This window comes from Schistocerca nitens, chromosome 3 (genome assembly GCF_023898315.1).
Source record: "Schistocerca nitens isolate TAMUIC-IGC-003100 chromosome 3, iqSchNite1.1, whole genome shotgun sequence".
NCBI classification, from domain to species: Eukaryota; Metazoa; Arthropoda; class Insecta; order Orthoptera; family Acrididae; genus Schistocerca; species Schistocerca nitens.
Window position 1 is genome coordinate 408,434,777 of NC_064616.1, and position 27,401 is coordinate 408,462,177.

Below are 27,401 nucleotides of genomic sequence, written 5' to 3' on the forward strand. Positions count from 1 at the left end.
CATGCCGCGATTCCCTATGTTAAAGTCCAAACTGTACTCTCAAACACTAGGTGGGTAAGAGTCTTTCGGACATGTCCCCATACCACCACCCTGACTTATTCCCCTGAACTGTGGTAGTTGAATGGCGCTGGGCCGTAGTGACAGTCTCAGAATACTGAGTCACAAGCACAGGCCGTGTAACAGCTTCGTCATGCCAGCACGGCATGTGAGGATCAAAGCTACATGGATCTATAAATACATTGTGGTCGGGACATGATGTGACATTCTTCTGCATGCCTCTCCTTACGTGCCTACACCAGCCGGAACAGGTGCAGCCCCCACCACCGGTCATGGTCTGGGTGTTGGTGCAGGCATGACTGCTACGATTTTCACCGTAGGTATTCCTTGGTGTGATGTAATTCTCGGTAACACTAAATTTTCCCGAGCATTTTATGATGAAATCAACGAATAGCATACCGAAATCGATGAAATTTCCACATAAAAAAGGTGTAGGCTTATGATTACAAAGTGGTTATTGTATCGACAACAGGGAATTTTACATTGGAAACAGTAAATATCCATTGAATTATCACATTAAGATGTAACTATGGGAGAGGACAAAGAATTGTGGTATGAGGTGTGTTTGGTGCTCTGTTTGGATTCACGCTACATGTACTGGAGAAGAAATTCCCGAAGACTATGTTTATGGTGACTCAATTCAGAGGCGTTGAACATTTATTTCGGGAAACTTTAATGCTAAACTTTACAGAACATGTTGAGAAAAAGGTGAAAGTTCAATATAATGCACAACCCTCGCCGGTAAAATTTTAACAGTCAGAGTCTAGAACTGATCATACTAGCATCTTCTATGCTATTCCCTTTATAGTACACAACAGCACCCCACATCCCTAGCTTATGTGCAGCTGTCGATTGTGTCAATTAATATTTAATCGTTGTCAATAAAGTCTCCTGAAAAGAACGCCTCCACACACACCCCAAAAATTGTTTCAATCTGTTACCTAGCTGAAGGGAGGCGAGGCGCTGTTGTGTACTATAAAGGGAATAGCAAAGAAGACACGCTAGTATGATCATTTCTAGAATCCGATTTTTAAAATTTTACTGGCGAGGGCTATACATTATATTGTACTTTCCGCCATTTTCTCAACATGTTCTGCAAAGTTTTGCATTAATGTTTCACAAAATAAGTGTTCACATGCCTTTGAACTGAGTCACCACAAACATAGTCTTGGGGAATTTCTTCTGCAGTCCATGTAGCGTGATTCCAAACAGAGCACCAAACACACCTCATACCACAGTTCTTTGTCCTCCCCCACAGGTGTGGTCTAATGGATAGCGTTGCTTCCTCTAGATCACGGGGTCCCAGGTTCGATTCCCAGCCGAGTTGGGGATTTACTCTGTGTGGGGACTGGGTGTTTGTGTTGTCCTCATCATTTCATCATCATCATTCGTGTCAGTGGCTAGATTGGATTGTATAAAAATTGGACTTCCGTCACACCAACGAATACCTACGGCGAAAGTCGTAGCAGTCATTCCTGCACTAGATGCCAGGCCTCGACCAGTGGTGGGGACCTCACCTATGCTGACCTGTGTAGGCATGTAGGGAGAGGCATGCGGAAGTACTTCACATCACGTCATGATGCTGACCTGTGTAGGCATGTAGGGAGAGGCATGCGGAAGTACTTCACATCACGTCATGACCACGATGTATTTATATATCCATCTAGCTTTGTCTCTCCTACCCTGCTAGCATGATGAAGTCATTACACGACCTGTGCTCGTGGACGTCATGGAAGGTGTCTGGCTCCAGAGACTTATGGCTCAGGGTGCTGACGCTGTCACTACAGCCCAGCGCCATTCAGTTACCACAGTTCAGGGGATTAAGTTAGGATGGTGGCACAAGGACATATCCAGAAGGCCTTACCCACATGGTGTTTGAGAGAACAGTTTCGACTCTAACTTAGGGGGTCCTGATGTGTTGATTGTTTGCACAACAGCCTAATTCACTGACCTGTTTGGCAGGGCCTACACATGCGAATGGGTAAGGCTGGGAGGTGGTTGAGATGGATAGAGGAGGGCAGGGACAGACAGAGGGAACAGGAGGGGATGAATAGAATGAGAGGGGACAGAGGGGCTGGACAGGGAGAGGGGGAAGGAGGGGATAGACAGAGGTAGTGGGGAAGGAGGGGTGGGACAGAGAGAGGGTGGAGAAGGAGGAAGAGGAGCTGGACATAGTGGAGGATGAAGAGAATGGACAGAAGGATGAGGAGGGGATGGACAGAGAGAGATGGCAGAGGACATGGCCAAATGGAGGGATAAGGAGAAGATGAAGAGACAGAGAATGGGGAGGAGGAGCTATACAAATGGAGTTGGGGGAATGAAGTTGACAGAGGGAAACGGGGAGGGTTAGATGGACACAAAGATGTGGGAGAAAAAGCTGTGTGCAATACATGTGTCGAATGCATATGAAGGTCTCCTAGTTCCAATAGGAGCAGAGATTTGGCAAAAAAGGGTTTTCACCCCTGACATGCAAGCTGCCCCCCACAACAGGCATGTTGTGCTGGTAGTATCAGCAGGTCTTGCACAGGCTATATGTGAGGATGGATACAGCTAGGCAGAGAGATGTGGGGGAGGGGGTGGATTGTGAGAGTGGGGAGGATAAGTTGGAAAGAGAGTGTGGGGAGGAGATGGACATAGAGAGAGGGGAGGAAATGATGAATAGAGGGCAGTTCAGGAGCAGAGGGACAAAGAGTGAGAGGGGGGAGGGGGAGGCGGACAGAGAGAATTTAGAGGAAGATGAGTTGAACAAAGTGATGGAGGCAGATGACATGGCCAGAGAGAAGGGTGAGGAGGGGACAGACAGAGACAGGGGGAGCAAGAGGTGTACAGAGATAGGGGGAAGGAGGAGAGGTGGAGATGGACAGAGAAAGGGGGAGGAAGGGGAAATGTAGGAGGTGGAAGGTGTAGTACGAGCTGCAGCTGATGTCAGCACTGTGGGGGGTTTCGACCTACAACATTTCTCTGACCACAACGGGCATAGTGCAGAGCACTTACGACACTCCCCCCATTCTTCAATGAGATAAAAAAAAGCTATTCTGGTATTGGCTTATGATAAATAAATAAGGTCTGTCATACTCGATTTACATATTTCATAGTATTCAACTGTTTCCAGTTTCCTTCATCACATCACATAAAATGGAAATACTCTCAAAACTACATGCTCTGAGACATAATTTCAGGTGTCATTTATCAGAGAAAATATCAGCATTCTTTTGGAACTATTACCAAAGTGAAATATCAGTCAAAATCAAAATTACATATTTAGGTATACCAAACTATAGGGTTGGTTTCTGATTTCCCCTCTTCTCCCACACAGCAGGCTCTAAGAGGATGATAATTACATCCAAGTACATGAAGCCATCAAAAAATTTCCATTTGAGGGCATTGCTGCAGTGTATATCCAATGTAGCGCAACTTCGATGAGTTTATATAAGCACTAACATGTAGGCAAGGGATAAATGCGGCATTCATGTCTTTCCAACACGTGTGCAGTAAATGCGGAAATGTGACATATGGTGACATTATTACCAAATGTGTCCAAACAGGACCAATGTGCTGTTATTCTTTTCTTCCCTGCCGAAGGACAAAGACTAGTATACATCCATCAGAGAATGAAGATTGTGCATGGGGTAGCATGTCTGTTGAAAACAGCTGTTGTGGAATGGTGCACCAATTCCCATGCTGGTCGTGATTCGACACAATACGCCAGTCGATATGGGAGGCCAGCCTCATCCTTTATGGACAACAACAATCAAGCACCTGCCCTGAGGCCTGTCCTTTCCCCATGAGATTATCATGTCTTTAGTCTCTTATAAAAGGCCTTGAGGGTCGACGATTCCTGTCAAGCGAGAATGTGCAGGAGGCAGTTATGGACATCTTCACACATTTGGACATGGTATTTTACCTAACTGGTATCTTTGACCTAGTGTATCGGTGGGATGATTGCCTCAATGCTCACGTCGATTTTGCATGACTGGCGTGCCGATTCTGGAGTCTATGGCCTTTGAACAGATACTTTCGATTGCCCCTTATAATTGAGTAATGAAACATTTTCCGTTCCTTTTCGAACGTTATACTATACTTTACAGCACATATAACGTCACATTTCCATTCTTAAATTGTTTTTGTCCTAACAGGTCTGTTTTCTGGAGTGTTACCGTTATTTTCTAATTGATTTCAAAGGCCTCTAGAAACAGATTACTTATGAGAAAGGTAACCCCATAAACTTAATATTGAACAGATGAGACAAAAGTTACGTTTAATATCGTGTAATGCTGGTATGATTAAATTAACACATCACAGTGCACAGTACCAACATGTTCCAAAAAGCTGCGTCTGAAAATTCGATTTTTCATGGGGTCATATCTCGGGTTCTGTTGATCATGGGGATTAGGGGTCAAGTGTTTTGGGTAGCCCTTGGCCTAGAGAGTATTTGTATACCTACCAGAAGAACGGGGATAAAGTAGCTATACTGCAGTACAGGGTCAAAATTTAAACATTACACACTTCTTCCAGCCCAGGCAAATTGAGCGTTAGGTGTGGTTTATCGTGACCTTAGTCGCCTTAAAAGCGCAAGCTGTTCCAAAGAAACCCCAAGAAACCATGATTTCTGGGACCAAAAAGTACCAGCGGTGGGGATGGTCACTTCTATAATTTCTATTCATGGCAGATCGTCGTAATTTTTACCATATGCTCTTAAAATGATATTCTTGGGGAACATCGAAACATTTGGCGATATTATTATCTGTTACTAAGATCCAGACGTTCAAATTTAACTTACTTATGCAGAAAACCTCAAAAGCCGGTTTTTACCCGTATTCGTGCGGTCGGCCGCTATTATCTAAATAACTATCAATAGCAAACGGCTCAAATTTTAACTCCACATTCTTTAGACATTCATGTAGAAACGCCATGTCCGTGTCTTCGAAAATCTGTACCTGTTATCAGGATACACCTGAAAAACCATGATTTTGGGTATCACAAGTAGCAATTGTGGGTATGGACATTTCTCTAATCTCTGTTCATGGCAAGCCATAGAATTTTTTACGATATTTCCTTAAGATGATGTTCTCAGGGAACCTCGAAACTTTTTTCGATGTCATTATCCGTTACTGAGATCCTGAGGTTCAAGGTTAGCGTAATTTACCATGTAAAATATGCATGTAATATCCGGTCTGGGGCGTAAATGTGGCTGTTAACTGACGTAGTTAACACATACCAAGGGTTCTAGGATAACCGCAAGGGTCCTGAGGCCACAAAACTATGTTCTTAGTCAGTACGTCTTCACCAATAAAATTCTGCCTGGCTGTCTTTGTATAATAGACACTCCACACCCACACAAATATGCCCATAGTGGTACAGCAGTGGCAAGAAATGCTCTAAAATGGTCTTAACAAGTCTGAAAAGGACTTAAAACGACTGCCAAAAATTTTGCATAAACTGGAAAGACCGCATATTCAGTAAAATATTTTTAGTCTTTTAGGAAACTAATCATAAGTCTGCCGTATTTGACGAATTGCGACCGACGAGCAAAGTTTATGCATACTTATTTGTTGTTGACTTGTGTCAAAGTATACAAATGTGTCGATGTATAGAAATAAATAGTCAATACTTTGCTGACATATAGACATCGTTTTATGTAAACAGCACACGCTGCTGTAGCAACGAAAAGAAGGGTGCCAGCGGAAGAATGCTCCTGTCGGAGCACTAAAATGCAATTTTGTTCTTCTTTAAAAGACTGGCAGGAGAGTAGAGAACCAGCTGTCTCAATCCTCATTCCGCCTTCATCGCAAAAATTTTGTCATACAAATATAGGAGTGCTTTTCTGTGCTCAAAGAGAGTTGCAGAGAGACAGTGATAGTGAAAGAGAGAGATAGAAGGTATCGCCAGACAGAGAGAGAGCTAGAGGAGACAATGATGGTGGGAGAAAGCATTTGGCAGTGAAATAGTAGCAGAGATGGTTGAAGACAGTAGCAGTGAGAGCCAAAGAGACAGAAGATATTTGTGGTCAGTGAGGGTATGTTCAGAGGTAGTAAAAGAGAAAGAGAGATGGATGGAGATAGAAGCAGTAGGAGCAAAAGAGAGAGGGGGCAATCGAAATGAAAAGTACAGTTGGGAGGAGACCATGAATACACTTACAGGATCTGGACCCTCCCAGACCGGAACTTTGAAATGGGGCACAGGAAGGCGGCATTTTGGACTGAAATTTTGCTCACATTGGTATAGGGGGTAAATATGTTGGACTCCCAGAATGCCTTACGATGCCAAGGTATGATTGATACAGTGGCAGTGGGAACGAAACAAAAAAGGAGACAGTGAAGGTGAGAGAGAGACTGTGGCAGTGAGATGCATGAGAGGGAGATTCTGAGTATGAAGGCATAACTACAAAGAGAGACTAGGTAATTAGAATGTTCTGTGTTAAAAGAACGCGAATATGTTCGCATCCCAAATTTTGGTGAAGGAGGTAGAATGAGGATAGAGGCAGCTGATTTCCCACTTTTCTGCAGAGTCTTTTAAAGAGGAACATATTCACGTTTTTCGTACTGTGACAGGAAGATTTTTCCACTGATTTAATAACGCTTCTCTCTTCCAAAAAGTAAATAAAGAAACTTACTGTGAAATATCACTGCAGTTGAATTGGACATCAACACAGTCTGACTCAAGCTAAGTACTGCAACTCCTTTTTTGTTATCAGTGTGATGAAACGCATTGAAACTTACAAAGACTCTGTTTATCATTTAACCCTCATGTAAACAAACACAGGCTTAGTGATTTTTCAGTGATCCTAGGACACAGCCTCTGGATGTCGGTACACTATTGGAAATAGGTCCAGTTTATGCATTAAGTATACTGTTGTTACATCACTACAAATGAAACTCTGAGACACTTCAAAGTTTTAATAATCTTCAGGTTTTTTTGTAATCACTATATTGTTAAACCATGTTTCTTTTAAGGCCAACTCACATTGGCTGTCACGTCACGCCCTGTCAAAACATTCTGCAATGCATTTAAAATGGTGGCCTCCACACTAGCAGTCCCATCACATAGCGTCACGTCATGGCACTGTCAACGTTTCTGTGGAAGAATGTTTCAATGGCTGAAATAATCTATTGTCGATCATGTGACCCTGATGCTCTTTTTCCTCATTTTACCTGGCCATGTGCAGATCTCCATATTTCGTTTCGTAGTGATTTTTGTGGTTGATACAGTTGTTTGTTGTTTGTTACTTGTTATAAATCGTTTCGTTACATTATTTATTTTGTTAAAATTTATAACAAATGACAAAAGATACTTGCCCTCTACTACATTTATAAATTGAATTTTTATAGATACCAGTACTGTATTTAATATTTTACAATGCAATGGATTGCAATATGGCTGCAATTTTAAATGAAAAAAGTAGTATGGGTAAAATCAGATTGATTAGTGGGTGGAATTTATTTTTATGTTGTCAGGCATTTGTAGTGTTTCACAAAGAAATAGACTGAAACCTTCAGACACTGGAAGTTGTTTGTTTAAATATGTATTTGTGGCAGGCTCTCAGGGTTGTGTGTGAAACAGTTTTGCAAGCATCTGTGGTCAATATTTATGTAGTTTAATTAGCTAACCCCAGTAAATAAGGCAATAAGGCATTTGAATTATTATAAACATGTAAAGAAGACCTATAAATCTTGAAGGGTAATGTACTAAGGGTGGTATGACTAATGCACACAAATTTGCACTAAACGTAACCTTAAACCAACCAGTTTTTCACAAGATGTGATGGCAGTTCGTAACACTACGTTTCTTTTAGAAATTCTGAGTGTAATTTGATATAACAAATGAAAAAAACTGATGCTTCGCCTTTCTAAAATATAAGATGCAGAATCCTCTTCCTTGACCTCCCTGTATAATGTGTTAAATTCCCCATCTGTACCACATAACGACAGTTTCTGGACCCACACTCTTTTTGTGTTGTTTTACACTTCTGTCTTCCTTCTCTAATATATAAGCTATCACTGTAAGCTGCAAACCATTTGAGTCCAATAAATGCCATTTTCGCAGAAATTTGGAATCCAGCACCCACATTCCAGCATCCACATATATAAGCTACTGCATTATGTACATGTACTTCACGCATAAAACCAGTTAAGACTCATCTTGCGAAGATCTCAGTTCCTGTGGAAAAGAAAACAGTTGAGGGCAGCAATGCAAGTTCAGATCATGTAATTTGAAATGACTTGACATTCCGTGACTTGACAGACCACAGTCTGAAGCCGGGTTCACACATGCAACTAATGTGGCGCCAGGCTCGTGGCTTTCTGTAGTGGAATCATGAGTTACCACTCACACAGAACGCAAAAATTCTACGTAGTTGGAAAGCTTTCAATATGGCGTCAAGGGAAGTCATATGGCAGGCATGAATGTGGATAACGCAGGTTACTGCATTAGAACTGTGACAAGAGTTAAATACAAAATAGACGAAACCCACATGCTGGATCCAAAACTAGATTTTGTACAGGGATAAATCAGGGACCACAAACACATTTGTAAAAGAAATAACACTCGGAGACGAAAATGCTGTTTCCAACAGCATACTAACAACTGGCATGTAAATATCATCTGCAGACATGCCACTCTTTCAAGAATTTACAGTTTTTTTGTTTTCATTAATATATCCATTTCGAATAACGGATTTTGTGTTTAATGGCTGCCACATGACACTCACGAGCTTTTTCCTGCATATAATCCACAATTTAAACAATGCTTGGTCTGGCAAATCATTAAGTTCATACGACATGCTTTTTTGTTTTTTGGCTACATATATTAAATTTATTTACGTATTTTTCCAGAAGTCTTTCAAGATTGTGGGATACATCACTGGTTTACCCCCCCCCCCCTGCTGACCACTGATTTCACTTTTTTCAGTAATAAATTAATAAATTGAAATTACACTGAAATCGAATGGAGTAATGCAGCAATTACTCCACGATAAACACGACAGGATACTCACATTTCGAAATAAACTGCCACCAGGGAGCAAGGTGGAAGGAAAGTGGCGCCACAAAGTACAACCAAGTTCAACTTTTTGTGGTATGACAAAAGTTGCGTTTGTTAAGATGTGCCACTAAAGTCTGGGAATTCACCCATTCAACTGTAGTATGCCACTAGCTTTGATGACACTTTTGTTGCGTGTGAACTCAGCTTAACATAACAGTCGCGACATGTGACATACCATCTCGGTTTTTCTACCCCCCCACCCCACTGCAGCGATAGTGGCGCTCCAACCATCTGAATACTATATCGGATGAGTGCAAATACTATAGTACATATTGGTTTGCAACATAGTTTTTACAGAAAGGAGTGTATCTACTGCCATAAAAATCGATGAACACTAAAAAATTACACCACATTTGCGATTACTCAGTTTCCAAAGAACCTTGGGAGATACGAAACCGTGCTTTACAGGACAGTTTATTTATGATTGTCTTGTACTGTATAGACATTTCCTGAATAACTTCGTTTTCCTTTAATAACAAAAATTGTTAGTAAACACGAGAAGATAGGTGTAGGCAATGTTGAGCCAAATTTCTGCGTCGCAACCGGAAACAATTAGGGGTTTTTGAAAAAGTGACCCTTTAATTCTGTTGGGTAGTGTACAGCGAACTAGAACAGAAAGAATGAAAACACATCCATCTAGTGGCGGTTGTTGAAGCACTTGGACGGTGAGGAAGAAGGTGTATCTTGCTTTTAACTTTCCTGGCTGTATGGATAGTTGGCGTGACAGTGAGCCAGTAGTGTGTTATCATAGGCCAGTTGACTGGTGGGTGCACTGATGTGGAGTTTGGACGTGGAAGTTCTCATTGAATATTAAAATTGAGTATTACTTAGTTTGCTAGAATGGCTACTGCTGCATAGTATCCAAGGTAGGATCACATAAGATGACTCTAATTTCACAGGATGACATGCAAACAGGACTCCATTTTGAAGTACAGGGTGAGACAGTGAAATGCTACAATTTCGACTCCAGCTGATGGGCGCAATGTGGATTATGGGAGTGGGGGAAACGACCTTGAGCGTCTATACAGGTGAACATTTCAGTAGCCATGTAGCATTGGTCAAGCGCGCAATGTACGTTTGGTGTAAAAGCATATCATAAAAACACAGATCGGATGGTTGGTGCCCAATGCTCTTTCCATCGTGAGTTTAATCCATCGCCATGGGCTCCCATGCCATCAAGGAAAGCTATCCACCCGTGTGTTAAAAACGTTGAAGCCACTGCAAGCACGATGAAGAAAATAGGTGGTTGTGAAGAAACAATCTGGACCCCAGAGAATATTGATCGTGTGCGTGATGCATTAGCACGAAGTCCACGAAAATCAGAACACAGCGCTGAACTTAGTGTCAGCAATCGATCGGTGAGACGGATTTTGAAGAATGACCTACACTATCATTGATACAAAATACAGATAGTGCAAGCCCTAAAATCTAACGATTACAATCATCGCCTACACTTTTGCCAGATGATGCTTAATGTTATTGGAAGAAATGGAGAAAGGGTGCATAACTTACGGATGGGTAATGAAGCCCACTTTCACCTTAGTGTTTGGTTGGTTTGTGGGATTAAAGGGACCAGACTCACCTTAGTGGCTACGTCAACAAGCAGAACTTCCGGTATCGGTCCGCGAATAACCCACGTGACCTTCATGAAAAACCTCTCCATTCTGAAAAAGTAACAGTTTGGTGTGCAATATGTTATTGTGGAATCGTGGGACCCTACTTTATTGAAGATGAACATGGTAACACAGTAACGGTGAACTCTGAACGTTATAATGACATGTTGACCACCTTTGGGCTACCTGAAATCGATCAGTATCATCCAGATGAAGAAACACTCTTCCAGCAAATGGTGCAACAAACCATACCGCTAATGTCTCAATATATTTGCTTAAACATGCATTTCCAGGACGGCTAACAAGCAAGAATGGTGATATCGCTTTGCCTGCCTGTTCGCCAAATTTGACCACTCCAGACTTCTTTCTTTGGGGCTACATTAAATGCAAAGTCTCTGAGGAAAATCAACCAAGAACAAAAGAAGATCTGAAGGAGCGACTCCGGCAGGATATTAACAACATTCCATATGTTTCTGGATGGGGTCTGCCTTTAGCAAAACACAATTTTGTTTTTTATCCCATATATGTTTTGCTGCAGTTGCAGAATCCTAAGTGGGCTTTTATTTTATGGCTGTTAAATATAAATGGTGTTCTTTACTGTTTGTATACATGTAAATATTAGTTTTTAAATCGGAACTACAGATTTTCGAAGAAACACATAAAATTATGAATTCATAATTTGAATTCTTAATCTGTAATTATGATTTAAAAACTAGTATTTACATGTATACAAAATGTAAAGAATATTATTTATATTTAACAGCCATAATGTAATACCCCACTGAGGATGCTGCAACTCCAGCAAAACATGTATGGAATAAAAAACAAAATTGGGTTTAGCTAAAGGCGGACCCCATCCAGGTTATTGTTAAAGCAAACACAGACGAAAGAGCTTCAACTCCAAGATGATTATAACAACATTCCGTTGCAGATGCTACAGAACGTCATGGGCGGATTTCATCTTAGACTCCAACAACGTGTGCAAACCAAGGACGCCCCCTTACTGACACCATATTCAAAAAATGATTGTTTTTAAGGTAAAACATTAATTTCCACTCATGTAATTAAGATTCATGTTGAAATAATTATACTCTTTTTGTAAATATATTATTGGTGATTTTTCAAAACCATGCCGTTTCACTGCCTCACCCTGTAACACGCTGTATCAAAGACGGAAAAAGCTGTCTAATCACTTTCGTGATAGCACGGTTCACAACACGTGATGGGCATGGGACGTGCAAAACAGTACTATTCGTCTCAATCAGAGAGAAGTGTAAGGTAAGCGTTTTCTTTACTGTGGGGTATGTTAACCTCAAATTTACGTTGTTTATAAATGTGTAAAGTTTTACATTCATGCGGGTTGTTGATGAGGGTGAATTTAACACTAGAAGGACTGAGGGTCCGTCCAAATTTCCCCTTTTCGATCTTTTCACTTGTTTTCTGAGCAAATAGTAAGTCCAAATGACTTGATATTTTGTGACTTTTCATCAGTCATATGAAATATTACCACCGCGTTTTGGAGTGTCCTACCTATTTTTATTAGGTTGTGAAATGTGAAGCTTATCACCTAGAAGTACAGCGGGGCCAATTTGGCTCCTCCAACATTTCTCTGTATTTAGAGGCTACTTCTTTGCAATACTGCGTATGAAATCACATCAACTGTTGTCCCTTTGTTGTTCAAATATGCGACAACAATGTCATTCAATCCAGCGCTGATTGTTGGTTAGTTGACGCAAGGATTGCAGTTACTGTCTGTTGTGACGGTATCTGAGAGTCGTCCCTGCAGTCATGAGCTACGAATACAAGAAGCGGCTAACAGACGCTGAAATACTAGCAGAACTGAGAAAAAAAGAAGATGAAAGTTCAAGTGAAGAATTTTAGTTTACTGACAGCGATCAGGACATTGAAGAAGGTGTAGTAGTTCCAGTGTGTGCAGACGAACAATGTGATTCGTGCAACGAATGTGATGATGTAAACACAGCCCAGGACAGTTTTCCGCTAAATTTAGGGGAAAATGAAGCTTCTACATCCAGCATGCCTTCTGATGTTCCAAATTCTAGCTCTATAAGATCAACAACCTGGACAACATTTGCTTCCCCCGGAAGTCCGTCAAAAACTGATACTGGGCAACCTACTGAAGAAAAAGAAACAGCAAAAGATGGAACTGTGCGGAAAATTGTACCAGTGGGTTCTAATGCAGGTTAGTAATATTTCTGCTCTTTGTGTAGAGTTTTAGTTTGTAAAATTACAAGAACAAATATACTCATATAATATCATTAAATTACTCATTCTAAAAATATTGTTCTTTTTTCATATGTTTTCAGGTCGTCTACAAAGTCATAACATTTTGCAGGAGAGCTCAGGACCAACATCATATGCTAAAAGGAAAATTCAAAGTGGAAAACTTCTTAGTGCTTGGTGGTTAATTTTCAGTGTTTCTATGATGCGCCACATTAAGCACTGTACTGAAGCTGAGGCTCATCGTCGAACACAAGACGATTCCTGGACAGTAGACACTGAAGAACTGGATGCTTTTGTCGCCATAATGTATGCAAGAGGAGTGTATGGGGCAAAGAATTTTCCTCTCAAAAGCCTATTGTTAACAGTATGGGGTCCTCCGTTTTTCAGACAAACTATGGGATGAAACAGAGATATCGAAATAATGAAGTATATGAGATTTGACACCAAGTCCACTAGATCTGAACGCCTCAAGGCTGACAAATTTGCTCTTGTCTCAGATACTTGTAATGCTTTCATGTATTTTACAACATTCTTGATTTGGCTGCCATAAAGTCCTGGGTGTTGTATAAGGAAGTGACTGGTGCGTGACTTAGCAGGCGGAGGTATATTTCTGATTTGTGTGAAGAGCTTCGAGCACAGTATGTATCATCAAGAAATAAAGAGCCAGACCGGAATCATGCAGACACTAAAGGCGGACCACCGAGGGCAACTAAGAGAAAGAAGTGTAAAATTCGTACCTCGTGTAAAGGAAACCATACTACTACTGTTTGTTCAGGTTGTGAGAAAGCAGTATGTGGCAAATGTGAGAAGAGAAGACGAGTAAACAAAAATAAACATGGGGCCAATTTGGCCCTGTCGGTCCTTGTAGGTAGTAGCCTGCTTGCGGCCCTCCTAGTGTTAAAGTGTTTTCAAGAATTAAGTCTGAAATTTATGGAAAAATTTGTATTAACTATGGTGTTTTCCCTAATGTGTGTTCATCATCCCCTAATGTGGGACTACTTGTTGATTTACAAGCAAAAAAACTACCTGAAGCCAGCCAGCAATGAATCCATTTAACATATATGTTTAACATTGCTCTTAAGGTGCTTTAACAACGTAAGTGTATTTTTTATAAACTATGAAAACTGGTTTCAGGAGTTGATCTGTAATTAAAAAGGGTGGATAGCTATTCCATCAGATGAATGGAAGTGGCAGTTCATTTATCTTATGTTCTATGAATAAACGCTGTTTCAAAACACCAGTACGTTTCTGATGTCGCGAAAACTCGTCTATATTGGTGCAATATGTTGTAATGAAATGACGAAAAGCCTCATATTGGTGGCTAAATGTGTACTTTAATTAAAGACATTCTTATATGGAAAAAAGTGTCCAGAAAGAACTAGCTTGTAAACTTTTATACTTAATAGATGACTGAGACTAAGTTACCTTTTAAGTCTTTTGCAAATTTTTCAGCCTTTACTGCGCTTTTTATCCTGGATGGAAATTTGTTTTACCAGATCATCGCGTTTTGAATATTTACTTGTATTTGCATGTTACATGTTTAATTTGAAAATTAGTTTTAAATGAAAATTCTCTCTTGTATGTAAATAAAATCAAATATATTGTAATATACTTCTATTAAATTAAAAAGGAAGCCCAAGAATCTTTCATTTATACCTGATCACGGTAACTGGACCGCAGGCTTCAATCAATGCGTTCGGTGGGCCAGGGTAGCCTTAAACTCTATTTCAGTGTAGTAGTTCTTTGTATAGATTATACAAACATAATTGAGGTTCTTTGGAGGGCACACAAGCGTTTGGCGCTGGTGGTATTAGCTGTTGGGCGCGAAGTGATTAATGCGATAGAGACCGTATTGATTGAAGATAATATAACATCAGAAAACCCATCAGTCTTCAGGAAATGTGGAATATTGTTCGAAACAATCGCACAATTTCTTATTTGTCGACAAATGTAAACATATATCAATGACGTTAACTGTACATTTTGCGTAATGACAAACGTAAACATCGGAGTGAACCCCCAAACGCATACAAGGGTATTTGAAATGTAGGAGGTAACGTTGGTTACAGAAAACTCGGTATGTCTGAGAAATGTGTTTTTCTGAACAAATTTTTATGGCTTATTTAAGGTTTTTCAGTTACATTAATGTTGCATATACCTGTAACCAGAAATTTACTACCCACTGTTTGGTAATAAAAATTATTCTACGGAATAGTAGTTGCCAAGGAGATACTTTTTCATTTTGTTTACAAATTAACTTTTCTCTCTGTCTAGCATTTTATACCATTGGGTAAGTGATCAAAAATTTTGGTGGTAGCCTGGTCCACCCCTTTTTGTACGAAGGAAACTTTAATGTGGAGTAATGAATGCCATTTTTCTTGTAGTAACGTAATTATGTACCTTATTGTTCCTTTTGAAATGCAGTGGGTTGTTTACAACAAACTTGAGACGGAAAAAATACACTGTGGAGCAATAGTCAAAGTGCCTAACTGCTTCACAAGGTGTCTACAGCATGATCGTGGGTGAACATCACATATTAGTCTTGCTGCACGTTTCTGAATAATGATTACCTTAAAGAATAAAATCAGAACATTATTCCATTTGACATTATTGAATGAAGTATTCAAAATGTCAGATTATTGATTTCTCTCTTGCCAAGATGTTTTAATGATTTGAAGCGCAAATTTCCGTGGATTAAGTTGTTTCAGGAGTTGCAAAATGCTTATGTTCTGGATTAAATTCTCATTATTATGGACACACAATTTTTTTTTTAAGTTTTCCGTCTTGGTTATTATTTTGTAGTCATGTGTTACACGAATTATTGATATAGTACCTCCAGATGTACAGAACTGAATGTTCTTTTACAGAAAACCATTCAGTAATACTTTTAAGAAAGTAGATGTTCTTTTAGTGCTAAAGTATAAATCAGAGAAGAGGTAAATGTTTATGGTAGTCAGTTGTAATGAAAAACTAAGTTGGAACAACTAGACTACATTACCAATTTAGGAAAGAGGTGTTTGCTTGATGTGATATACTGTGTCAAGCAGTAGAATCAGAATATGTGTTTGAGTAATCATTATTAAAACTGAATTCGTAAATAATCAAATCTGGTTCATATGTGCAACTTGACACATAGTAAAGGTTTCTTGTGGTTAAAGTTGAAGAGCAAAATATGAAGATTCATAGCACATTGGCTGATGAAATGTCTAGTAAGTCATCTGCTGATGTACTTGTTTCAAATAATGTGATGTATGCGGGAAATTGAGAAAGTTAATTGAAAATACAATTAACTAACAGTTGCACTAGTCCTACAGCTTTATTTTCACAAATACCATAATGGGGTCATATAACCTTAATTTATAATGAAAAGCTGCAGAAGTTGGCCAGAAAGAATAATCAGAATGTTAAAAATGACATCTAGTACATTCTGAAACCAATGGATGTGCCACTGAAAATAACTGAAGTAGTGTAATAATAGTACACACACAATATCTGAACTAGCCTTATAATAGTAAACAAATTTTCACTTTGTGAGTAGTGATCTATTGTGGAAGCCATCCTCCCCTAAAGAGAATAAAGTAAGGATCACGGAGGAGAAAACTGAAGGTGGACTGTGAAGACCCCCCCCCCCTTTCTGTCATCCAGTTTAAGGCATTGTTTCCCCCCCCCCCCCCCCATTCATACAAATTAAGAAGGCAAAATGTTTCTCTGTGGTAGCTCTGACAGAAGTGCTCTCCAGTGGTGAATACAAATAACTGACTCTTCTATTTTCAATGAGCAGCATTATGGCAAAAGAGTGGCGCCATTTCAATCACTGTGTAGTAGAGTCAGCTTAATCAACACTGAAGAAACCAACGGAAAATCTGTGATTATTCACTATCAATAATCAGCACATGATAAGAATTACTGTTCTTATCCTTTTAGTGTTTATGGGATACAGAGGCATTTCAATACAAATCGTCATCTTTGACCAGTGATGCAAGAAATGTGACATGCCACAAACAATATGACAACTATAATGTGATGTTATTTGTGATTTTAATCTCCCCCCCCCCCCCAAAGTGCTAAACTTCAGATCAGTCTGTCACCTCGGTCAGGTTTTTTAGTATCATATTCATTGTCTTTGCCAAAACAACCGACCACTCACCTCTCACCTTCGAATTAAATCTGTAGCTCAGGCGGCAACTCGTATTAGACATCCCCTATGACTTATTAATATACATAGTATTTTTTAGAAATACTGCTTTTGATGTTATTGTAATAGGAATTTGCAGTTAGTTAAACTATAATGGATGATGATGATGATAAGATTACGCAAAAGTGGCCGGTGTGTTCCACAGCTTTGATCTGTATATCCACATGTTGTATATATGGAAGCAGCACCAGTCTCCACAGTTCATGCCCACATCTACTGAAGAATGGCATTTGTTAAGAAAAAGAAAAAAGTCTATGAAAAATCATGTGGTTCAGAAGTGTGTAGGAAATTGACAAAAGCAAAGGACAGCCTTGACATGTGCCTTCAAGATAATGGTCTCCCCACTGAAAGTTGTGTTGTGGTAACCAATCTGCAACATAATCGAAGTTGTAGATTTCCTGTTGGTAATGGTCGCTTCATATTTAATACAAGTCATTATGGCTGTGTGTGAATCCTGTTTTGTGATTTGCAGCCATTTCTGATTATCCAATAGTGATGCAAAAAGATTTGCATTGGATAACACTTCCTTGAGCCTTGCACAGATAAGTGTGTACTATTCATCATGTCTCATTTTCAGTAGGCTTCCAGCAGAACAGAAATCTGTTGAAAGGTTGCCTTGTGACACGCTTCTGTTCTGTACAGGAGTCCACAACTTTCCTTTGTAATGTATTATTTATTTGTAAATATGTGTCATTTTTCATGTTTTGTTAATTATGTTGTTTATAATACATTGTGTAAAGTATTTACCTACTGTTCCATGGACAGGTAGCTTAAGCGCTAAAAATCTAGATCAGGGCCAATGGCATACTTACATGTGTCATGCAGCATTCTTATGTGCACTCGCTATGAGGTATGATGGGGAGGAAAGCGGCTGTGTCAGCTGCTGATTCTACGCAGTAAATGAGAGAGCACTGGACAGATGGTGTTCTGAACCAAGATATAGAGAAATATTGTGACGTTCCCACAATCTCAGAAATCTTTCCAGCTTCTAAATTTCATTGTTGTTTTCATTTGCACTAATTTAAGCTGCTCTATTAGGCCCCAACCTAATCACAGTCTCATGATTTGTGACATTCAGAAAAAAGTCAAATATTTGTGACAACAGTGGGGAAGGGAATCATTTAAATTTTTGTGCCAGAATTTCATTGACTATTTTCTTGCCTCACATTGGTTATGTGAAAGTATCATCCCCTTGGCTGTGCCAAACTAAGTGCTGGTAACCTATGAGCAGTTGAGAAACACTGCCTCTGATGCTGGCTCTGATTTAGGCTTTAGCCACTTTGGCTCCCTTGGTCCCACATAACCAGATTAATAATTAAATATATCATAAATATGGATAAACTAGTTTTGTGGTATATTTTTGCTAAGAAACATATGCTTCTCATTCAAATTATGCTAAGTTGAGTATCTTAAAAGAAATATTTGAATAATAATCTACTGTTTCAGGATCATTAGGATGGAAGTCACACATCTTGAAGATTTGCAATCAGAGAACACTGTTTTGAGCTGAAGTAGCAAAATGCAACTTTGTTAACATATGGAATTGTCATTTTCAGTGACAAGAGTTTAAAAAATGAAAGAAATTAAGAATGTATTAGAGAAAAGTAAGTTACCTTTTCCAGGCATTACTGTTGTGCAAGGCAATTTTCTAGTGGTAGACAGTGAAATGTATTGAGCAAATGAAAATATTTGTTGCAAATAATGAATTTAAAAGCAAATGCGGATATTCCCAGAATTTAATTATTTGATGTTCTTTAAAATTAAGAAGCCATTTGTGTGGCATTTTGTTTAGGAGACCTGAGAGGTAGGATTGGCTTTCTTGTTGGAAAAGTTTTCATTCTCCATGCCCTTTGGAACCCTTCTTTTATAAGGTGAGGGAGTTGTGTAACTGTTGAATTTGACTGATAAGTGAATGAATTGTTATTTGTCCTATTTGGTGGTGGCTACAAAAACCAAGCACTAGAGCATAACCGCCAGCTGTTGAATAGTAACAACCCCATGTGAGAGATGGAACACCATCATGAAGGCCACATGCTGCTATTCTATGAGGCTCTGCAGGAAAAATTAGAATTTAATCCAAGTCATTGGTGCAAGGTTTAGTGATCAGGAATATAACACCACCTTTTCTCCTTCTCTTGCCAGTGAAATAATCATGATGAAAATATTATTCCAACTACTTGTGATGAAAGTTATTTTCCATCACCGGTAACTGAGCCAACTACCTCAAAGTTAAGCCTCAATGCAGCAGTATTTGTTGAGTAGAGAAGCAGGTATCGTGTAAAATTTCTGATACCTGAAAGAGTTGTTCCTTCATACTCTCAGATTTAGTGGCTTAAAGTTGTGCTTCATGGACATTCCATATTTTCATTTCCACAGCTTCCCCAATGTGGTTTCTGGAAGACTTATTTAGCGGAGTAGAAGTTGTCTGGTAGGAAAAGATAGATTGCTGCTTCACTCACACATAATGCTTTTGGCCACAGCATTTGTCGGTAGTGCCCCCCCCCCCCCCCCCCCACACACACACACCCTCATGCATACATGACTGCCAACTCCAGCATCTCGGGCTGGAATGCTCAAGTTGGTGTTGGTTGGAGTTGGTGGTCATGTTTGCATGAGGTGTGCTTGCTTTTTGTGTGTGTGTGTGGGGGGGGGGGGGGGGGGCGAAAGCTTCAAGTGAGTGTCTTTTAATTGTGCCTGTCTGCAACTTGACATGTCTTCTTCGCGGTAAGAAGCAATCTGTCTTTTCCTACATTGTTGATATTCCTATGTTGTTGATATTCCTACATTGTTGATATTCCTACATTGTTGCTATTCTTACATTGTTGCTATTATTACATTGTTGATATTCCTACATTGTTGAGATTCTTACCGGGAGTTTTCATTGTTTGATAGGTCATGAGAATAACTATAATGTTTATTATGGTCTTATTTTACACATATTGGGTTTCAAAGAATTAAAACATTTGACTCAAGATATTTTGAGTGGTTGGTAATGTTTCTGGGTTGTAAAGGCATTCACTACTATGAACATATGAGAGATCCAGCATTGTTTTCTGTGGTTAAGGGTGGCCATTTCCCATGAATCAATGTGTCAAAATTGACAAGCATGTATTTTAACTTGTGCAATAATTTCAAAGAATGTCATTTCCACAAGCAATAGTTAGTTAATGTGCTTTACAGTTCTTATGATTTGCATACTTTCCTTGTTCTCAAACAACAGTTTTTAATTGAAATTATAGTGGCATATTGAAGACAAGTAACAAAATATGATGAGTGAAGAATGTTTAGTTTTGCAAGATATTTCAGAACAGTTCAAAAATTGGAAGTGTCACTATTAAAATTATACTCGCTGCCAAGCTAAACACCTAGAATTAGATGAGAACACAAAATGAAACTTCATGTGTAAATTGTTTTTGTGGTTTTATTTCTGTGAGAAATCAAATTAAACAAACAACAAAATTGACAGTATGAGCACACTGCTGGTTTCTTGTTAGGAAGAAGTTTCAGAATTAGTTAACAAAGTGGTACCATGCTAGTAAACTGCATCACAGCAGTACAAGCCTCAAGAAATGACCAGTGGACAGGTTCATTTACAAAACACAAACATTAGCAAACTAAAAACCAGAAAACTAATAGGACCTCCTCTGAAATAGAGGATTTTTTTGAGGGGCTAATGTAGTTATAAAATAATGGAAACTCCAGGGTGGAATGTTGACAATGTAAGGAAAAGATAGATTGCTGACTACAGTAAAGATGACATGTTAAGTTGCAGACAGGCACAATTAAGACTCTTCCATATTAGTTTTAAGTGACAGCCTTGTTTCAGAAAAAGGAGGAGAAACAAACAAACACACACACACACACACACACACACACACATTCATTCACACAAGCAAGCACACCTCAAGCACATATGACTACCATCTCTGGCAGCCATATCAGAATGCAGCTGTCATGTAGTATGGAAGCAGAAATCTGGAGAAGGGACAGCAGTGTATGGGTGGGGGGGAGAGAGGAGTGCTGTCTGGTAGAGGAATGGAACAAAAAAGGGGAGGAGTGGGGAAAGATGGGTGGATGCATTGGCAGAGGGTGGCGCATAAAAAGGGTGAGAGATGAGAATAGGGAGGAGGTGAAGGATGGGTACGGATCAGTTGGATTGAGGGTGTGGGAACAGTGTGTCACTGTAGGTTGAGGCCGGTATAATTTTGGGAGTGGAGAATGTGTTGTAAGGATAACTCCTATCCGCACAGTTCAGTAAAGCTGTTGGTGGAGGGGATGATACAGATGGCATGGGTAGTGAAGCAACCATGTCATATACCAGCTTTGTTGCAGTCATTGCACAGCTTTTTTTATACTGATATGACTATCAACTAGCTGTCCACCAAGATGAACAGCCACTGCCAAACTGTGGCAAAGAGCAATGTAGGCCATCCTGTGGTAAAACATTCAGCTGAACATAAAATGCTAGATTTCAATAGCTGCTTCACTACCTGAGTCATCTGGATCCTCCTCTCCACCACCCGCTTTGCTGGACTGCACAGATGGGAGTTATCATTAAAATACATTCTCCATTCTTGAAATTATCCCAGCCTCAACCTACGGTAATGTACTGCTCTCACACGTTTCCATCTCCTCCCTATTCTCATCTCCCACCCCCTTTGTGTGTCACCTTCTGCCAACGTGCTTGTACATCTTTCCCCACTTCTCTCCTTAACTCCATCCTCCCTTTCCCTGCCTCACAGCCTCCTGACACTGCGATGGTTGGCAGCCTATTCCCTGCACACTTCGCCAGGCAGCACTCCTGTCTCCCACCACTTGTAATCTGTTGCCCCTTCCTTCCCCGCCCCCTCCGGATCACTGCTTTCATTCCATGTGACAGTTGCATTCTGGTCTGAGCTGCCAGAGACGATGGTTTTTGTGTGTGTGTGTGTGTGTGTGTGTGTGTGTGTGTGTGTGTGTGTGTGTGTGTGTGTAGTTATTAACATTTTCACTACAAATGTGATGACTCACAACTGAACTATCACCCTTCAATCTATCCTTAATGCAGCTGCCATTATAAAGATGTGCTGCTGGCGATGCCACTGGACAAAACAGAACAGCAGTATCAAAATCTTCTATGTGCTTGCCATCTCCATCAGATCTATTTAGGTCAGCTAAATAACATGATCTAAACCACCATTACATGAACCAAACAACATATTGTAAACAAAACCCATGAATGACATCTGAAAATAAAACACACAATAAAAAATACATTATTTTAATGTGTTACACACAGCTGTTTAATTATCTTTTATTGTTACTATAGGTTTTGATTTCAGACTATCGTAATAATATCAAGATCAAAAAATGAAAAATATCGCAGGCACCACCCGCGTAACATTTACCAGTGGCTTTCTTTGTTCCCTGGATCTGAATACATATGTTGTTTCAGTTGGGAAGGGTTACATGCAGCCATTATGTGCTTCTGAGGTTAGGTGACTCTCAGCTATTGTAATTGGCCCTCAGTATGCTTGCTGGCATTTCAAGAGAGAGACAGGCCATGTAAGGATTAGTATTTTTCTGTTGAAAGACAATTCAGAGATCTGTCTTGTGAGAGGTAATAAATGACGATGTAGCATGTCTGCCGCAAACTGCTTGCCATCAAAATTCATTGAAATACTATAAATTGTTATCTGAAGCTGTGCAAGATGCCTCCTCACATAGTGACGCTAGGGCTAATGCCAGTGTGTGTATCCAAAACACTGGTTGTGTGTATTGTCTCCCTTTGGTGTCACCATGCTCACTGATAATGATCATTCAAGCTGGTGCAGAACCAATATTCATTATTGAAAGTGATGCACGATGCTTGTCAGCAGTCCATGCTTCCTGCATATGGCATTACTTCAGAGACAGCTGTGTTAAGGTGTCACTGGCAGCCAACTTATTGGATTCAGTAATGCAGCATCTCTTAATCTGCAACCAATGTTGCTGGATGATGTAGGGTACTGCAGGAAGTCCATTACTTGTGCATGGATGGCAGGTGCATATATGCAGGGGTTCCAGTGTGCTTGGTGCTCTGTTGGCAGCCCGTAGTGCGATCACACCTCATAACCCAAGACCTTGGCGTTTCCCTCATGTTCCAATTCAGTCATATTTTTGTCTGCTGTCACATTCCTGTGTATTACACAATTTGGCTAAGTAGACCAATGATGATGCCCCTTTCAGACACTATCAGATGCTTGTAATGTTGTCTCGCATATGAATGCAGCATCCCCTGTGGTATTACAAAATCCTCCACAATGACCTGTCACATCGCTTGCCTATTACATGTTGTGATAGACCTGAGAACATGATCACATAGGGTTAATGACTGGCAGCCATTCTAGCTGGCATAGATGAATCTGTCTTTAATCAGTTACATACCTGCTGATGTCAAGCATGTATGTGGAATTGCATCTACCTCTGACCATTCCTTCTGTGTGTCCAGTGTTTTTTGTCAGTGGATGTTTATGGCCTCAATGTGGGCTCCTAAAGTTACACAACATGCTAATTGTGACTTACAATAAAGAAATTAAAATATGTTTTCTCTTCCAGGTGAAAACATCCCCGCATGGAATTTATCAGTTTAAATGATTATGATTCACTACTTGAAGATAGTGGTCTGTCAGATACTGTAGTACCAAATGATGTACAGCCAAATACTACTACACTGTACAACTGAGGACTGTGACAGTATAATGAAGCAGAACATTAAGCGAATTTAATAAAAAAGTCATGTAAAGGGCGTGGTCCAGATTGTGATACAATCTGAGCTTTCAGTAGTTAGCAAAGGGTAATGGTGAATTTGATGTCATTCTAATTACTTACACACTGATGAGCCAAAACATTACAAATATTGTGAGATTGAGTGCTGCGTGGTGGTGGTGGTGGTGGTGGTGGTGGTGTGGGCATGTGATGTAAGGAAAGTAGACAAGGTGGTCGGAAATTCCCATTACAAGCTTCCAGGACATGTAGAGGGTAGAGAGTACAGAACATTTTGAATAGTAACCCATGTCCAGAATTGTATCGTTTCCGTTCTACGACAGTTTCAATTCAGATGTCTCAAGAGTTCCCTGTCCTGGTATGCAACAGGGTAGACACAACGATGTGTACTACATCAAACGATCCTCAGATGTCCCTTATTGTCTGCTTTGCTGTGAGACCGAGTCAATACCTGTGCATCACCGATAGAGGAAACATGGTGCAGTACATGTTTGCGGAATACACAGACATGCTCCTTGTGTATAGCGAAGTTGGAGGTAACGGAAGAGCTGCTAGTCGAACGTTTTCCACACTGTCACACTCCATCACACAAACTGTTTGCCCAAGTTACACAACGGCTGCGAGAAACAGGTACCTTCACTGTGAGGAGGCAGGACTGTGGTGCTCCACGGCGACGCTGCACTCCCGAATTTGAAGAAGGTGTACTGTGTTGTATTGAAGATAGCCCATCAATGAGTTCGCGAACAATTGAACAATTGCTGTTTTGTCTAAAACTGACATGGTGAGGCCGTGGCTGTATACAATTAATGTAGGTTAGTTCTTACAAAGAAGAAAACAGCAACCAGCCACTATTAACTATTTAGGTAAATCATGCCGTTACCGGTTTTGAACTGGCAAGTTCATCATCAGACGGCTGTTCACATGATTTTAAAGATACACTTTACATTATTGTCCGTTTTTAATTTTTATTATTCCACTGTGGCGAATTATTTATTCAACTAACATCACCTTCACAAATACTGAACTTGCCCTCATAAACAAAGGTCTTACCCACAACATAGAACCAAATCTTAATGGCAATAACCTAAAAAGCCTTATTGCATCCACTAAGCTTGCATGTGATGCTGCTAAATTGAATCCCAGTGAAACAAATGCTATAGGCTTCAAAGCCAATAAAATAATCACAAGACACCTAAAAAATACTTCACATAAAAACAGTGACCAAAAGACACTGAATTGTATCAACTCCAAACTTTCTAACAGTAAAGCTCTAATAGTGAAGGCAGACAAAGGTAACTGTGCAGTTGTAATGTATGAAAATGATTATGTTGACAAAACCATGGAATTTTTTAGTAGTAATAACATCATCGAATTAGACATTGATCCCACTTCTAAATTTCAAGCCAAACTTAAGAAAACTCTTAAGAACTGTAATTTCCTCCTAAGCAAATGGGAAGTACAGGACTGCATTACTATGAACCCCACTGCCCCTCGCCTTAGGTCACAGCCCAAGATACATAAACAGCACTGCCCAATCAGGCCTATTTTTAACTCTAGGAACAGCCCTTCATACAGATTTAATAACAAACTGCTAGCTCTTCTAAATAGCCATTATACTTTTGAAACCAACTACTCTATTAGGAACACGTTTGAGCTCATTGACAAAATTAAGGATGTGCACATTCCACCGACAGCCAGATTTGCATCGCTTGACATTGTAAATCTCTATACTAACATCCCTATACAGGACACCATAAATATAATCAAGAACAATCTGCTTAGACACAAGAAACTGAGTATGGCAGAAATCTATGAGTTCATTGAGTTACTCACATTGGTGTTGTCATACAATTACTTCAGGTTTAATAACAAAATTTACAAACAGAAGGATGGGTTGGTAATGGGTAGCAGCCTAGCAGGGAAGTTAGCAGACATCTACGTAAACCACTTAGAACACACATTTTTCAAAACTAACAGTCACATCAACAGCAAAATCATCTGCTATAAAAGGTATGTAGATGATACAATTATTCTTTTTGATGGCACTAATGAAGAAATTGACACATTAGCAACCAAGCTGAGTAGCATGCACAGTAACATCAAATTCACTGTTGAACGTGAATCCAATAACAGCATCAATTTCTTAGATTTAAAAATTTCCAGCAAAAAACAGAAACATCATTTTGAAATTTACAGAAAGCAAACAGCCACAGATGTGTGCATCAACAGCTCATCTTGCCATCCAAACCAACATAAGATGGCATACTTCAGGTTCATGCTTAATCGCTTGCACAAAATTCCACTGGAACCAGTTGAACAACATAAAGAAATCAATATCATTAAAGCCATAGCTCTAAACAATGGATATAACCCACACATGATTGATAAATTATCACAAAAAATAAAAAAAAAGACAACAAAGCTCCACACCAGAAACCTATGCAGTCAACACAAAAATCTGCAGAAAGCAGCAGAAAATATGTCTCACTTCCTTTTCTAGAGAGCATATCCAAATAAGTAATCTCTTCAAAAACATAAATATAAGCTTCCACACAAACCATAAACTTCAGCAGCTAACCATTCATAACATAAAGAATAACAACCCCCCTTACAAAAGATCAGGTATATATAAACTCAGATGCCAAAATTACCCTTCCTTCTATACTGGACAGACTGGGAGAAACTTTGAGATTCGATTCAAAGAACATTTAGATGCCATGTCTGAACAGTCCTTCAAAATCTGCATTTGCAATGCACACAACTCTCAGTAAACATAGCGTAAAAAACATTGAAGACCACATTCAAATATTGCGTCATGTTGAGAAAGGTAGCCTCATGAATCTGCTTGAAGAGAGAGAAATATATATACACACAAAAGCAAATCACCACATCATATTATTAATGAACAGACAGAGCTAGCCAATGCAACCTTTCTACAAAACTTCACTCACCTATTATCCAGCCTAAAACATAAATAAACACTACTCATTTTAACAACAACTTGCAGTCAATAATCGAAAGAAAGTATTACATCATGATATAGCTGTCCACTCAATCACACATTACTGCAACTGTAAAATTGATTTAAAAATAAAAGTGGTGTGACATACTACATTTATATCATTACTACTGTCACATTACTCAGATATATCATGTAAATGTTGTCACCTGTTTATTGCACTGTATTTACACAGTACCATATAAGCAACATTCATGCAACTGGCCATCACATTTTCCCAATTTATTTGTAATTATTGCTCAGTGAATATGCTATTCTTTGTAATATAAATAGTTGTAATGCTACCTCGATTCTTGAAAAAAAAAAAAAATAATAATAATGCTACTATACTTGATTCAAAATTTCAGTGCACCATAGATACAATTGTTACTGTCATATTATTCATTTTATCTCACCTCTATGTTGCTCCTTGTATATAGCACAGTATTTACAAATTACCATACAAGTAGCATTCACACGAGCTGGTTACTACATCTGTCAACTTCATTTGTAA

General features: G+C 39.5%; 2 protein-coding genes across 2 annotated transcripts in view; one reads left to right on the forward strand and one right to left on the reverse strand.

Moving 5' to 3' along the window:
• The window catches only part of LOC126248348 (patched domain-containing protein 3-like), a 700,291-nt gene that overhangs the window by 144,259 nt on the left and 528,631 nt on the right, over positions 1-27,401 (reverse strand). The window lies entirely within an intron of this gene.
• On the forward strand, positions 14,739-27,178 carry LOC126248349 (uncharacterized). The gene is made up of 3 exons (XM_049949259.1): positions 14,739-15,027; positions 18,592-18,749; positions 23,722-27,178. The coding sequence occupies exon 3, from the start codon at positions 25,199-25,201 to the stop codon at positions 26,387-26,389; it is 1,191 nt and encodes a 396-aa protein (XP_049805216.1). The 5' UTR covers positions 14,739-15,027; positions 18,592-18,749; positions 23,722-25,198; the 3' UTR covers positions 26,390-27,178.